The 14,432-nt window shown below is 43.5% G+C and overlaps 1 protein-coding gene across 7 annotated transcripts in view; it reads right to left on the bottom strand.

Moving 5' to 3' along the window:
• The window catches only part of LOC135222513 (zinc finger SWIM domain-containing protein 8 homolog), a 334,079-nt gene that overhangs the window by 209,817 nt on the left and 109,830 nt on the right, over nt 1-14,432 (bottom strand). For all 7 annotated transcript variants that reach the window (XM_064260601.1, XM_064260624.1, XM_064260617.1 and 4 more), the window contains exon 7: nt 2,273-2,468. In XM_064260601.1, the coding sequence (XP_064116671.1) occupies nt 2,273-2,468 (196 nt within the window). The remainder of the gene's footprint in view (nt 1-2,272; nt 2,469-14,432) is intronic.

Here is a 14,432-nt window from a genome sequence, read left to right as displayed (position 1 = left end):
TGCAGCTCTTTCCCCCAGCTATTCCCCCTCCTGGCTGTCACAGAACTTGATATATCTGACAGTTTTAGTACCTGAATCTTGAGGAAAAGGTTACAGAGAAGACTGGGATTTCCTTCATTCTTCCATAATTTTTTAAATATAAGATAAAATCTTACTAATTCACTATGGTATTTTCTTTAATGAATTGATATTATTGCTGTATAAAATTAATATTAATATTTGAAAATAGTAAATCATTTATTTATCATACAAAAAACATACATCTTTGTAGTAGAGAGAGAGGAGAGAGGAGACGAGAGAGAGAGAGAGTAGAGATAGAGAGAGAGAGAGAGAGAATTATTATTTTTATGGAGATACCGAGTTACTGACAGCTATAATGAAACATTACGTAACATAATATTAAAACAGAAGAAGAATTCTAAAAAATACATAGTATTTGTTGGCTTCATGATCGCAGTCTGATTTATTTTATATTTTATGAAATGCATTTAGTCATGAAAATAAACATCAAAATACACTAATTAGTGATTATTTTAATCAAAAAATACAAAGAGAGAGAGAGAGAGAGAGAGAGAGAGAGAGGACGGAGAGAGGAGAGAGAGAGAGAGAGAGAGAGAGAGAGAGAGAGAGAGAGAGAGAAACTGTGCTAAACTATAAAGGATTCTTATCACAGTATGCGTTTTTTAAAAGCATCGTAAACTCGGAGCGTCGGAAGCGTCAGCGTCGTAACCTCGGAACAAGCGTCGTAACCCAGGGCGGATTTTTCAATGAATATTTAAGAAAAAGTGTCGTAACCTCGGAACGTCGTAAGCCGGACCCGTCGTAACCCGGGGACCGCCTGTATATGAAAATGTGCGCAATTTCATGTAGAATACAACTAAAAATGATTGAAGGTTGTAGCTTTTCTCTTTTTTCGAAATATTTGCATATAAATCACGATAAATAGAAAAAAAAAACACGTTCGGTCAAATTTGACTCTACCGAAATAGTTGAAAAACGCAATTGTAAGCTAAAACTCTTACGGCCTAGTAATATTCAGTCATTTATCTTCATTTTGAAACAAATTTGAAGTCTCTAGAACAATATTGTGATTTATGGTGAATTTTTGAAAAATATATTTACTTCCTTTCGCGCGCAGATTCGCGGCCGCAAGTCTCCGAAATGCCTTCATTGCATTATCCTAATATTTGCTCCTTTTCATATTAGCCGTTTTATAGAGTTTCATATATCAAAATGTGCGCAAATTCATGAAGAATACAATGAAAAATAATTGAAGGTTGTAGCTTTTCCCATCTTTGAAATATTTGCATATAGAAAAATATATATATAAACATTTCGACATTCGGTCAACTTTAACTCGTCCGAAATGGTCGAAATCTGCAATTCTAATCTAAAACTCTTACAGTATCGTAATATTCAATCATTTGCCTTCATTTTGAAACAAATTGGAAGTCTCTAGAACAATATTTAGATTTACGGTGAATTTTTGAAAAAAGCATTTTTTACGTCCACGCGTTACGAATTCATACATCATTTTGTGATAATATTTTTCCGGTGTTGCTTTTATTGTTTTACAATGTATTATATATCAAAATGACTGAAATTTAGTGTATAATATAACGAAATAAAAAGTACCTCGTTAGCTTTGACCGTTTTTTGCACAGCGTGATTTGAATACAATTATGTATGAATTTTTTTTTTCACTACCATATATCGCATTATTTACATATGATATTATTTTTCATTTCTGATAGTTGCATACTAAACTTCAGGCAATGACAAAAAATGGAGCCAAAAATGAACTCTTAATCTTCAAAACTAGTGCGCTGTGATTTTTTGAAAAAATTATTTTTTCTGCTTCCGCGCTCACTCCAAACCGGGCCCGGCATACGGGAGAGGTTTTGATTTTTATGGCTTCGGCGTAAGAGGGTTAATAAGAACTTTGTTATAAGCATGTGATGAAAAGTGATGAAGAACAGTCAGTCAGGAAAGCAGAAGATTTGGAAGAGGACAAAGACATGTAGGACGACCTAAGGAATTAGTATGACAATAAGGGATACTTGGATACTAGACCTAATGGAAAATTAAACAGAAATTGTGAAGTGGGAGAATTCAATTTGCATCTACCTCCCTAATAGGTAAAGCTAACAAAATTTTTGATAAAGAGTGTGATACTTTGGACCTAAACAAAGGACTTGCACTATGCAACTACACTGACTACTTAAAAATTATAACATTTTGTCCAAAGTAAAAGAGAACTTGTAAAAATTACCTTTTCTGTGGCCAAACATTCCTCTGTTATGATTTCAAGGAGAGGTATGGCATTACGGTCATTGCGCCTGAACATTTCGCGAACTATGGACAAAAGATTCCACATTCCTTCAGGTTCGCGGCCCCTTAATGGCCTGAGCAAAGAAGCCCATTCTGCAGCAACAGGAGGGGCTGTGGAACTCAGGTAGTTGACATCACTGTTTTTAAAAATAAAGAGGTAGATCATTAATTCAGTATGAAGTAGTTCAACATGAGCATCATTCTAAACAAAACACGGCTGTCACTGTTAATACCTGTGTCCACTCTAAAGTAAGGACACCAGTCAAATGGTACTCATCACTAAACTGAGTCATCATTTTAAAGTGCAAGACAATGATATTATGGAAAAACATTCAATCTCTCTGAACACTGTATTGTAATATGTATTGCATTTGCAGTCATACAAGTCATTTTATTAAATTCTAGTAAACCAATAACTCATTTATTAACAATTTCAAGTCCGTTACTGCATAGGTTTTCTTGAATGTCTTTTTATGTGTCAGCTGTAACTTCTTGGTATTTTGGCATAGCATGTTTTAGACCCTCTGGTAATTTTGAGCAATATAATGAAGTACCATATTATATTGATAAAAACAATTAACTCTTGAACTTTTTAAATGTTCTCAATTTCCTAAAGTTTCTCTCTGTCTCAAACTTTTGAATGGAAGAGACTACTATCATGACAAATACCTTCGGTCTTAACAACAGGAGAATCTTCTAGCGTTAGCTGGAAACCAGTTAAAAACAATCAAAAATTGTAAAACAAGGAATCTGTGGCATCTGGCAACTCATGTGCATACAAGGTGGATGTTGGTCATGCGTTTTGAATAACCAACAATAACCAATCCTATGCAGTATCTTTCATTTAGGCATGTGTATTTTTTTTTATACATAATATATGTTTTATTAGCATGTGTGGCAATGACTATCCTCTGTTAGCATAGTGTAGTATGGCACATTGTCTATTACCAGGACCGATGGCTCAGGATGCTATAGTATAAGTGGCGATGTCAGTCATTGGAGTAACAAAAATTTGGCCCTTCTCCCCAATGGGGTAGTTGCCACTGATGTTTTTTTGTAGTGAAACAAAGGAAAGAATTCTCAACAAATCCTTCCACAGAATGCTATACTATTTGTCAATTTGATAAAAGAATTTTAAAATCATTCAATCATGTTCCGGTGCTTGTATTTTAATGGGAACCCTTAAATTCTGGTACTTCATTATATTGCCCAAAATTATCGGAGGGTCTAAAACATGCTGTGCCAAAATATCAATATAATACAGCTGATATATAAAAAGGTATTCAAGAACACTTAAGCAACAATGGCAGGAAATGGTTAGTAGTAGAATTAAATGTACAAAGTTAAGTACAGTGGTACCTCGAGATACGAAATTAATCCGTTCCGAGGCGGCCTTCGTATCATGAGTTTTTCGTATCTTGGAACACATTTTACATGTAAAATGGCTAATCTGTTCCAAGCCTCCAAAAACACCCCAGTAAATTATATTTCCAGGCCTAAAACACATGTTCTAGGGTTACAACGCCGATCCGACGGAAGAAATATGACTCCAAAAAGGCAAAATACTGTCCATACTTGAGTAATATTCAACTGCATTTAATGTTCAACCCCATTTTTACTGCATATATTAGGACTTTAGCATATGTCGCTTAGCAATAAGCCTAGCCTATGTTAGCGGTTGCTACTGTAGCCTAGTCTATGATTCTGACATCTAAACCTAAGAGCTAAAAGCTTAGAATATGCCAATAAAATGTATAAATAATCAGTATGTACTCATTTCAAATAATTATTAATTAATCATTAACTATGATACACAAACAAACAAAAAACAAACCTTCCAATCGATTGTTTACATTCAGCTCTTACCCGTCTTACGAGTATCGAACAAGCGCCAAGCAATCATTTTTCCTAGCACACAGTAAGCCATAAATTGTCATTAGTATCTCTCTTCAACTAATAAAACTACCAAACAGTATAATAACCATTCATTTCTGTTCTTTATTCTATCTTTACCCTAATGGAGATACCGAGTTACTGACAGCTATAATGAAACATACGTACTATACGTAACCTAATAATAAAACAGAAGAAGAATTCTAAAAAATACGTATTTGTTGGCAGTCTGATTTATTTTATATTTTATCATATCTAATTCACAATTTTTTTATTAAGTGTATTGCATGTACTCATTTCAAATAATTATTAAGTAACCATTAACTATAATAAACAAACAAAAAAAAGCTTCCAAACGTCTGTTTACATCCAGCACTTATGAGTATCGAACGATCGACAAGCAATCACTTTACACAGTAAGCCATAAATTTTCATTATCTCTCTTCAACTACTGAAACTACCAAACAGTATAATAACCATTCATTTCTATTCTTTATTCTATCTTTACCTAATGTTTTTTTTTATTAAATGTATTGCATGAAATGACAATTTGTCGAAAATTGCATTTTTCCTAACTATACAAACCTGAGGTCCTTTAACAATAGGAAGTAGCTAGCGGCAGCTGGAACGGTCGTAAGCTTCGAACAAGGGGAGAACGGTAGTTAACTGCTTGTCCGACAGTCGCGCGCCGCGCGACTGGGAGGTAAACAAATCACTTTTGCTTTTGGCCCATGCAAAATACGCAGAGTGAGGGGTGGCATGAGGAGGGACTATATGTAAAGGACCTCAGGTTTGTATAGTTAGGAAAAATGCAATTTTCGACAAATTGTCATTTGTTCCGATACGTAATACAAACCATCGGTCCTTTAACAATAGGAAGACTCACTTCTTGGTGGGAGGAATCTGAGTCTTTTGATGAACAGACTGGTGTTCGTCCATCCCTGGAATGCCTCCCTGGTCGTAAGAGCGAGGGAGGGATCCAAGCCTCTGTCCGATTGATCGGGGTGTGCACCGCAGGATCAATGGTCAGACCTCTGGGCCGAGTACTAAGAGAGAGGCAAGCGTATCTCTTCGTACCAGCAAGCAAGAACTTGTTCCTGTTTGCAAGAGGCAACATAAAGTATGGGTTGTCTCAAGCTGGCATCCACTTCCTCCCCCTTGTTGGAGGAAGTGGTGGATATACGCTCCTATCCCTAGTGAAAGGGATAGGATGGGGCTCTGTTGAGTAGCTCACCTGCATCTTGTCCTTATCCAGCAGGGTGACGACCGTGTCCCTCTAACCACAGGTAGAGGGGAAGAAAAAGATGGGAAGAGGAGCCAGTCACACTCTCATTCACTCATCCATTCTTATGGTCACACCAGGACGATGCTGTTCAGCCTGCGAGGGTCTGGGTTCGCTACACAACGTGTTGAGCAGCCACCACGGGTCCCAAGGAAAAAGATCCAAGGACCTGTGGGCAATATCCCGAAGGTAGAAGGAAGGGCATGTGGTCTGGTTGACCAGACCCCTGCCTTCAGTACCTGCGCCACGGAGAAGTTCTTGCGGACAAGGCAGCATCTCCTTCGCATCGAAGGCGGTGAAGTCCATTAGGGAGGGGATTGTGAACGACTCGAACCAATCGTCAGGGACCGAAGGGTTCTGAGTCTTCGCTACGAAGTTCGGTACGAAATCGAGCGTCACGGATCCCCATCCCCTGGATGCTTGACTTCGCAGGAGAAGTCATGCAGTTCCTCAGAGGAAAAGAAGGAAATAGTCGCATGACCTATCCTTCTTCTCTACTTCGGTGATGTCCAGTACCCATACTGGTCTGTCCGTTTGCCACGAAGTCTGTCGCATCCTCCTATCCCCATGCAGCGAAGTTCTCGGTAGTGGATAGGACACCGACACTCCATGGTGGGTGTCAATGGTATGGGTACTGTGACAAGCTATTAAAACGAAGTAATGATTGCTCTGTAACAACCGAACTAAGTCAACAGCGTAGTTCGTAACTGACTCGGCCGCTCTGACAGCTGCCGACTGACTGCGTTCGGTAGGAGGCAAGTTGTCAAAGCATCCGAGTAAGTCACGTGACCTTCGCCTTTAAAGGGTTATGCCGAGAGAACCAAACAAATAATGTATTTGTTTGTCACCAATGCCGGACAGCGAGGTGATGATTCTCTTAAGGCATGTGCCCAACAGGCGAAAGTCAATTGCCTTCTAGAGACCGAGGTCCCTGAAGGTAAAACATCTCATGGTTGTTGAATCTCAGCTAAGGAGAAACAACACTATGTACCGTTGAAGACGAAGGTAGATATTGAATGCAACCTACGTCTTCACAGATGAATCGAGAGAAGGATTCTCAAGATTCATAACCTGTGCTTACAAATGACTGAAAACGCTAACCGCTATTTCATTGCTGTCCGGTGAGAAGTCGTAGTTGCAATGAAAGCGGGGCGTTCTTCAGTAATGAAAACACAGGGGAAAGCCGCCTGAAGAACTGCTTCTCATGGGCTGAACATTTGGGAGTAGAGCTGTCAGGTCGGAGAGTAGGCGATGTCTTCTAACAAATCTCGTAATTCGGTTGAACAATGAACAATTGTACACCTACGAATAAGAGATATTTTGAAGACAAACTCAGATGTCTGCAAAATCATTCGCATTATCGCAGTGCGATGCAGCGGGAGACTTGTATAGCAGACTTCTGTTTTAAGCCTAAACCGTGCGGTAAACAGAAGATGAAAGAGTCCAAGAGATATCTCTGTTGAAAATTCTCGCAATGTCGAAGGCGATGGAATCTAGCGTCACATCAGTAGATGGGTCCTTCACTATTGCGAGAATCCCCGTTAATCAGAGACCTAAGTCCATGATTGTTGGGCAGAGATACGGTTCGGTAGTCAATCAAAGCAGGGCAGAGAGAGACATACATGACCGTGCATTTCGGAGGCCCAGCTGATACTGAGCTGCTATCAGGCAGTTCAATACGCAGTAGTTGAGCCTGAGCTCTCGCTGACTCGTCATCCTGAGTTGCCAGGTAATCCATTATTCCACGAAGGAATGCGTTCGGCTAGAACTACCGAGCATAAAAGATATTGCTCAAGCAATTATATTTAGGCGAAACGAATTTCGGTAAATATAACAGTTGAAATGGTGTTGTCGTGACAAAACCATAAGTATATAAAATTGAAACTGAAAACTCCTGGGAGGTTGCAGGCAACCCCGAGTTGCAGTTCAATTAGAATACTTCTCTTATAAGTCGCAATCCGTAGTTTAACTAGGATATGCGCCTACCCCTCGGACAATTCAACTGCTTAGTAGAATCATGTCGCGAGGTTAATATACGTAGTATATTTGTAGGATTCTGAACAACGATCTCCATCCTAAATTCTTTCCTTCAAGAAAACAAAATAAGGATTGGAGATCGACCACCTTCGATCTCTATCAAAGAGAGTGAAGGAGAAGTCTTCCTCGAAGGAAAGCTTCAATGGTGAACAGAATACTAAGACGATAGTTCAAGCCAAACTGGATATTCCCGTCCGATCTTCTCTAGTCCAGGTTGGTCGCCTACTGTGACATAGTTTCTTCAGCAGCAGTCTTCTTCCCAATGCTAGAAATTCCAGGAATTCGAGCATAGGCGAGGTTCCCGATTATCGTGTATATCGGAGATTCTCGTCTCGCTCACTTTGGACCGTGGTCTCGCGTAAGTGTTTGGAGATCGTAAAACTCGAACACTGAATGCGTTAGAAATTCCGTAGAATTCTAAGCAGTCTGCGAAACCCCCACCGAATTCGTCAAACGATATCGGCTGGTGGTCCTCTCGATTCCCGTAGAAATCGAGAATGGGGCAGGATTCCTCCTCAACGACCGGGGCTTACGTCAGGTAGGACCCGAAGGTCCCCCCGGTAGCGCAGTCCCGAACGTGGGATCCTACAGAGAAATCTCTGTAGGATCCCTCCCCTTTCCCTCGTAACCGTAAGGAGAGAGGAATGGGGGAGGAATTGGATACTCGCTCGCCTTCCCAGTGGAACTAGCAGTTGGAGAAGAGTAGGAACAGCCATCGCCTTGCGGCGATGGCCTCTCAGAGTCTGGGAAAACGTATCGTCAGGAGAAAACGTTTTCCCGCGGAGGGTTACGAACTCTCACTGTAGGTAAGGGTCTGCCGCCACTGTGAACGTCGTCTTGGGTGGGGCTGATCGACACCTGACAGGAGAGAGCCGATACCGTCCTCCGACTCATTCCAGTCCTCGTCGAGGTCGAAACCTCTCAGGAGGACCGAAGGAGTATTCAAATACGGTGTCCGAAGACACGTAGAAACGCCGCTGTCGCAGTAGAGGAGGTGGAAGTAGCTTGATCGACCGGCCAGAACTGAGAGAGCCTTCTTGTCCGGAGACGAGAGAGACTGGTTCGAGACAGAATCGGCAAGCTCCGATCTCAGCAGACCCACCGTCGGTTTGGGTTCCCTCTCGGGCCCCAAAACGACTCGAGCAGAGACGTGGGCTCTGCTGGTGGGAGCGGCAATCCTTCCGCAAGGTCATTATGCTGACGAATCAGCTTAATGACTTCTGCAAATTCCTCTGTATCTCGGGAGTAACCGTGTCTTGCGGAGTAGGACCGTCCAGTCCCTCCAACAAGAACAGATCCGAGATACTCCTCCTTCAGAAGGAGGAACAGCGGCAGACCCCTGACGGTCGCCTCCAGCTACTTGCGCGTATGTCCTGGTCGGTCCTGGAACCGTGCCTGGTCCATACGGCGTCATAGCTGGGTCACGAGCGGCGCACCTCTCGTGATCGCTCCTCGGTACCTCGCTCCTCCCGGTATAGCCCGAGGAGGTTGAAGGTACGGGAGAGGCAGACCTGACGCTCCCCCCTCGCTCGCTGGCAGGACCAGCGTGCGTGGAGGGCTGCTGCTGATCGTCAACCCGCGGTGACGGTCGAGCAGCAGGCCTAGCCTTGCCGCTCGCCTGGGGCGATTGGCTCGGCTGAGAACGTCGAGACCGATCTCTAGCGTCAGGCGAGCTGCCGCTGGTCACCGTCTCCGCCCGGTCCCATCGGGAGCGGCGGACGGGTGACCTGCTAGGCTCTCTGCTCTGGTCGCGTCGAGACCGGCCAGCGTCCTCTCGGCGCGTCGAGCCGCTGGTACCAGCCGTGGCTGGTACCGGCGGCCGCGGGGACTCCTTCCTCGCCTCAACCCGTGGCTGGTCAGCGACCGTCACGTCGGCCCGAGCAGCCAGTTGATCGCTGCGAGAGCGTCCACTGGCCTGGCGAGAGTCGTGTGCACGACTCTCGCCAGTCTTCTGCTCCGCGCCGCTGTCTTGACGGCGAGCGAGCTCGGGCGTCAAAACTTTGGCTGGACGGTCTTCTTTGGAAGAGCGTCCACTCGGTGCTTCTCTCGAACGAGAAGCGGCCGAGACGGAACCTGGTTTAGCGGCAGAACCGCTAGCACCAGGTGAGGACGCACCAGCCGAGGCTGGTGCACCTCTGGTCCCCGTCGACTTCTTCTTTGCAGAAGAAGCGACGGGCCCCGTTCCCGAAGGAACAGGAGGACCAGCAGAAGAGCTCCCCAGCTCGCCTGGGCGAGCCGGGCCCTTAGAAGATCCCGAAGGAGTCTTCTTAGGGGGGGAGGAGGCAACCTTCTTCTTCTTCGGCTGTTTGGCCTTAGAAGTCGAAGGGGAAGGAGAGGCAGCAGACGACGAAGAAGACGACGAAGACGATGACGACACCTTCTTCCTCTTCCTCTTCTTCTTCGCCAGGCTCCGCAGGACAGACGTCAGGTCTTCCATCCAGGAGGGAGCCGGGGCAGTTGCCGAAGCAACAGGGCCCGACTGCACCTGTCCGGAAAGACCTGAGACTGTGACAGCACCACCAACAGCAGGAACAACAGGAACAGGTCCAGGAACAGCAGGAACGGCAGGAACATCTGAAAGTGAATGAGCAGCCGGCACCTGATCTGAAAGGGAATGAGCGGCTGGGACAGCAACAGGTACGGCAGGCACGGCAGGTACCACAGGAGAGCCAGGCGTCCTGTCTGCAGCTACCGTCATCCTCGGCACTGGCGGCAGGTCCAGGGGGGTACTCTTTGGGCAGCGGAAGTCCGGGGTCGGCAATACAAAGAACCCAGGTGGCGGTGGCACCGTCCTCTTTGGCACGGCAGGAATTGGTTCTGGATTGCAGCCGTGGGTGTTACCGACATGACATGTGGTATGTACACCAGGTGCGGTGGCATCTCATATGCTGGTGTCGAGATTGTGGTTGTTGTAGTGGTTACCGTACCATGAGTGACCACTGCCGACCCCGCCAACCGCTGAATCAACCCCTGTATGCTCGGCACTCCCTGCAGTCCCAGCGACTCCCACACCTGTCCCAGGTCGTCCTTCGCTGATGGCACACCTGCGGAAGCAACAGTCGGGTTAGTTAGAGGGGCTTCCTCGCGCCTGGGGGGAGAAGAACCCCACCCAGAGCGGACGGAAGACCCCGAGTACAACTGGACGTCCGGGTAGCGGGAGCCCTCCTCCACACTCGACGGATCGAGAGAGGAGAAGGACTCCGCTACCCCCCCCCCCCCCCCCCCCCGCAGGGGAAGGCGCGAAACGTGGGGGCTGGCCGGGGGGCAGGAAAGAGGACGAAGTGTCCGTTACCAAGGAGTCACTGGACTTTCCGATGACTTCTTGGGCGGCCTAAGTCTCTCCTGCCCTCGTATAGCACCCACTGCGCCTCGGATCAATGCATACACGTTACACAGGGCTCGTTGCGGGAGCACTCTCGCCCCCGACAACGAGTACAAACCTCTTGAGGATCTACATCTACATCCAAGGTCGTCTCCCACGGATGTAGCACCTGCGGTAACATAGATAGATTAGTAAGAGGGGTTCCCTCACGCACGGGGGGAAGACATGCCCCACCCCGAACGCAAGGAAGACCCCAAATACAAAATACAATGAAGAAGCTGAGCGGGGGGCAGGAAGGAAGACGAAGAATCGGATACCAAGGGAGTCGCGGAGAGCTTTCCGACGACTTCCTGGCAGACCTTCGCTTCCCCCACCCCCGCACAGCAGTGAAAAGTAATATGAAAATGAAACAGAATACTGCCCTTGCGATTCACTTCATAGAACTTAAAGGAGAAAAGATCAATTCCCGGGTAAGAACGGAAACTTGATCCAAAAATATGATGCTATCATAAAATATATATGAAAATGAAACAGAATACTGCACTTGCGATTTCATTTTCACATAAAAAAAAAAAAAATCGTAAGGATCAATTCCCGGGTAAGAACGAAAATTGATCCAAATTAAATTCCATGCAAATAAATAAATGAAAATGAAAAGAATATTGCAATTGCGAATCCACTTTCATTGCATTCTATTATACAAAATTAAAAGGCTCGTGCCGAGCGCAATCACACTCTCGGTAACGAACGCACGGGCAAAAATATAATGAAAAGAGTACTTACATTTTTCAATTACACACTTTCGCCCAAATACATGACTCGGCGCGAGCGCGCCCGCCCTCGGCACCGAGACATAATTCAAGGGTTCAATTCATGAAAAGAGAGGAAATCGCCGCATCTACGGCGATAACTCCATGTTGGTTCATAATTAAGTAATGAAAATGAAAACAGTGTACTTACAGTTTCATTTTCAAGTCAAACAAACCATTAGTAGAAAACACAATATAAACAAAGCATACGACGATGAAGCGGGCAGAGAGCGATGACGAACACGTCCTTCACACCCGCGGCCGAAAGCAAAAGTGATTTGTTTTCGCGCGACTGTCGGACAAGCAGTTAACTACCGTTCTCCCCTTGTTCGAAGCTTACGACCGTTCCAGCTGCCGCTAGCTACTTCCTATTGTTAAAGGACCGATGGTTTGTATTACGTATCGGAACAATAAGTTTTTCAATTTACAGCATCCTTTTACCAATAGAATACTTAAAGCACAAGGGGTAGATGCTGACCAATAGGAGAGTAGGACCTTATGGGGTGACTAGCATCAGGAACCAATGGGAGAGCGGGAGGATGGTGGCGAGTTTACTCAGTTGGCGGCGCGGGAGTTTTAAAATTGTTCTCGGTGGTCCGGGCGAATCTCGGGACTTTACAGCAACAACCTTTCGTATCTTGAAAACTTTTCGTATGTAGAGCAGTAAAATTTTTTGCATTGGCTTTCGTATCTCGAGTTTTTCGTAAGTAGAGCCTTTCATATCTCGAGGTACTACTGTACAGTGGAACCTTGACATACGTAAAATTCAAGTTACGAAAGCAAATACGAAGATTTTTTTGTCTTTGCATATGAAAATAATTCAGGTTATGAAAGGTTGTTGCTGTAAAGTCCCAAGATTCGCCCCGACTGCCGAGAACAATTTTAAAACTCGCGCACCGCTAACTGAGTAGACTCGCCACCATCCTCCCGCTCTCCCATTGGTTCCTGATGCTAGTCACCGCCAAAAGATCCTGATCTTCTATTGGTCAGAATCTCTCCCATCGTGCTCTACGTAAAGGCATTCTTCAGCCACTTCGTCGCACCAGCTTTATCGTACGCACTCGGAATTCGTTCATTCACATATACAATTTAGTTTGTTAACGTAAATTCGTGTTAGTGATTTCACTTTTACTTCATCAAGTTGTGTGAGAACTTAATTAGTACTACATAACTTAATTACGTATAGTAATGGGTCCCAAAAAAGTTGCTGAAGTTCACGGAAAGAAGAGGATGCTTTCTATGTAGACAAAAATGGAGATTATCAAGAAGTATGAGGCTGGCATGCGGTTCAGTGTGATCGCAAAGGAATACAGCCGAAATCCGTCGACGATAGGCACCATCCTTAAGGGGGTCAGCCGGAACCCTTATATATGAGGGGTATAGGGCGAAAAATGCAAAGTTATGAAAAAATTCATGGAGCTTTATATGGCAATAAAGAATACGTAAACGAAATATTTGTCAAAATTCCTCTTACTTTCGTAGTTACAGGGTAATTAGTAAACATAACTCAATAAGCGTAAAACATTCATCCTTACAAGAAAATGCAATATTTCTTCTGTTATCATAAATTTTTATAATTATTGTCAAAAAAATTGTGAGAAATGGCATCTGTAGAGATTCCATGGGTCGCAGAGGGAAGTATCAATTTCAACCATGATTCACCTCTGACATTCGCTTGCTTTTACATATGTTTATCTATGTTTCGGCAAGAATTTCATCATGCCATCATGCCAATGAGGAAAAGACAAGGAAAACATCTCGCTAACATAAAGACGAAGAAAATTCGCTCTAATATGATTACAGAATATAATATATGCGATATTAGCGTAGTTTGTGAAGAGAGAGAGGGAGGGCTGCGTAGTAAGTAAACGCCCCCCTCTTGCCTGAAGCACACGTCACACTGTCCCCCAGGCTACAATCTCTGAGCAAAGGAATCTTAATTTATGATAAATAACATAGTTTTGGTTTATTAATACCCAAAAAGGAACATGAAATTCATAATAATTATGATTTATTAACATTGTCTTTGTAAAAAGAGTTTCGAATTTCACCTCTTGACATTCTCTTGCATTTATGTTTGTTTATTTTTGTTTCGGCAAGAATTTCGTCATGCCAAAACGGAAAATGCTATGAAAACTTCTAGCTAACATACAGAAGAAGAAAATTCGCTGTAATAAGCCGAGTTAGTGAAGGAGAGAGAGAGAGTTGCGTAGGAAGGAGTGCCCCATCTTGCCTGACGCAGTGCCCCAAGCTACGATATATGAGCAAAGGGATCATCATTTATAGTTACATTATGATAAATAAAATAGTTTTGGTTTATTAATACACAAAAAAGAAATATACATTCATAATAATCATTATTTATTAACAATGTCGTTATAAAAATACGAAGAAAAACTTTGAACGCCTGTATCTCAAAACTATAGTTATTGACCTTCAAAATCTATCTTCTCACTTAGTTTTAAAGCTATAACATTGGAATTTGGTATATAACTCAAAAAGACATTATAGAACAATCAAATGAAGCCCTTTTTTCCAATTTTTGTTTCGTCTTTTTTTTTTTTATAAATTTTGTTTTCCTAATTTATAGTTTATTTTTTTACCATAATGAAAAATTCATATCTAGCAAAAAAAATGACTTTTAGAAAAAAAACTCCTCATTCGATTGGAGGTCTACATCAGGTCTATATATGGTAGTAATCACAGGTCTTAATATTAAATATCAAGGGAGGAGATAGAATTTGAAAAATGATATTGT

This window comes from Macrobrachium nipponense, chromosome 20 (assembly GCF_015104395.2).
Source record: "Macrobrachium nipponense isolate FS-2020 chromosome 20, ASM1510439v2, whole genome shotgun sequence".
Classification (NCBI taxonomy): Eukaryota; Metazoa; Arthropoda; class Malacostraca; order Decapoda; family Palaemonidae; genus Macrobrachium; species Macrobrachium nipponense.
This window is presented reverse-complemented; position numbering and strand designations above follow the sequence as displayed.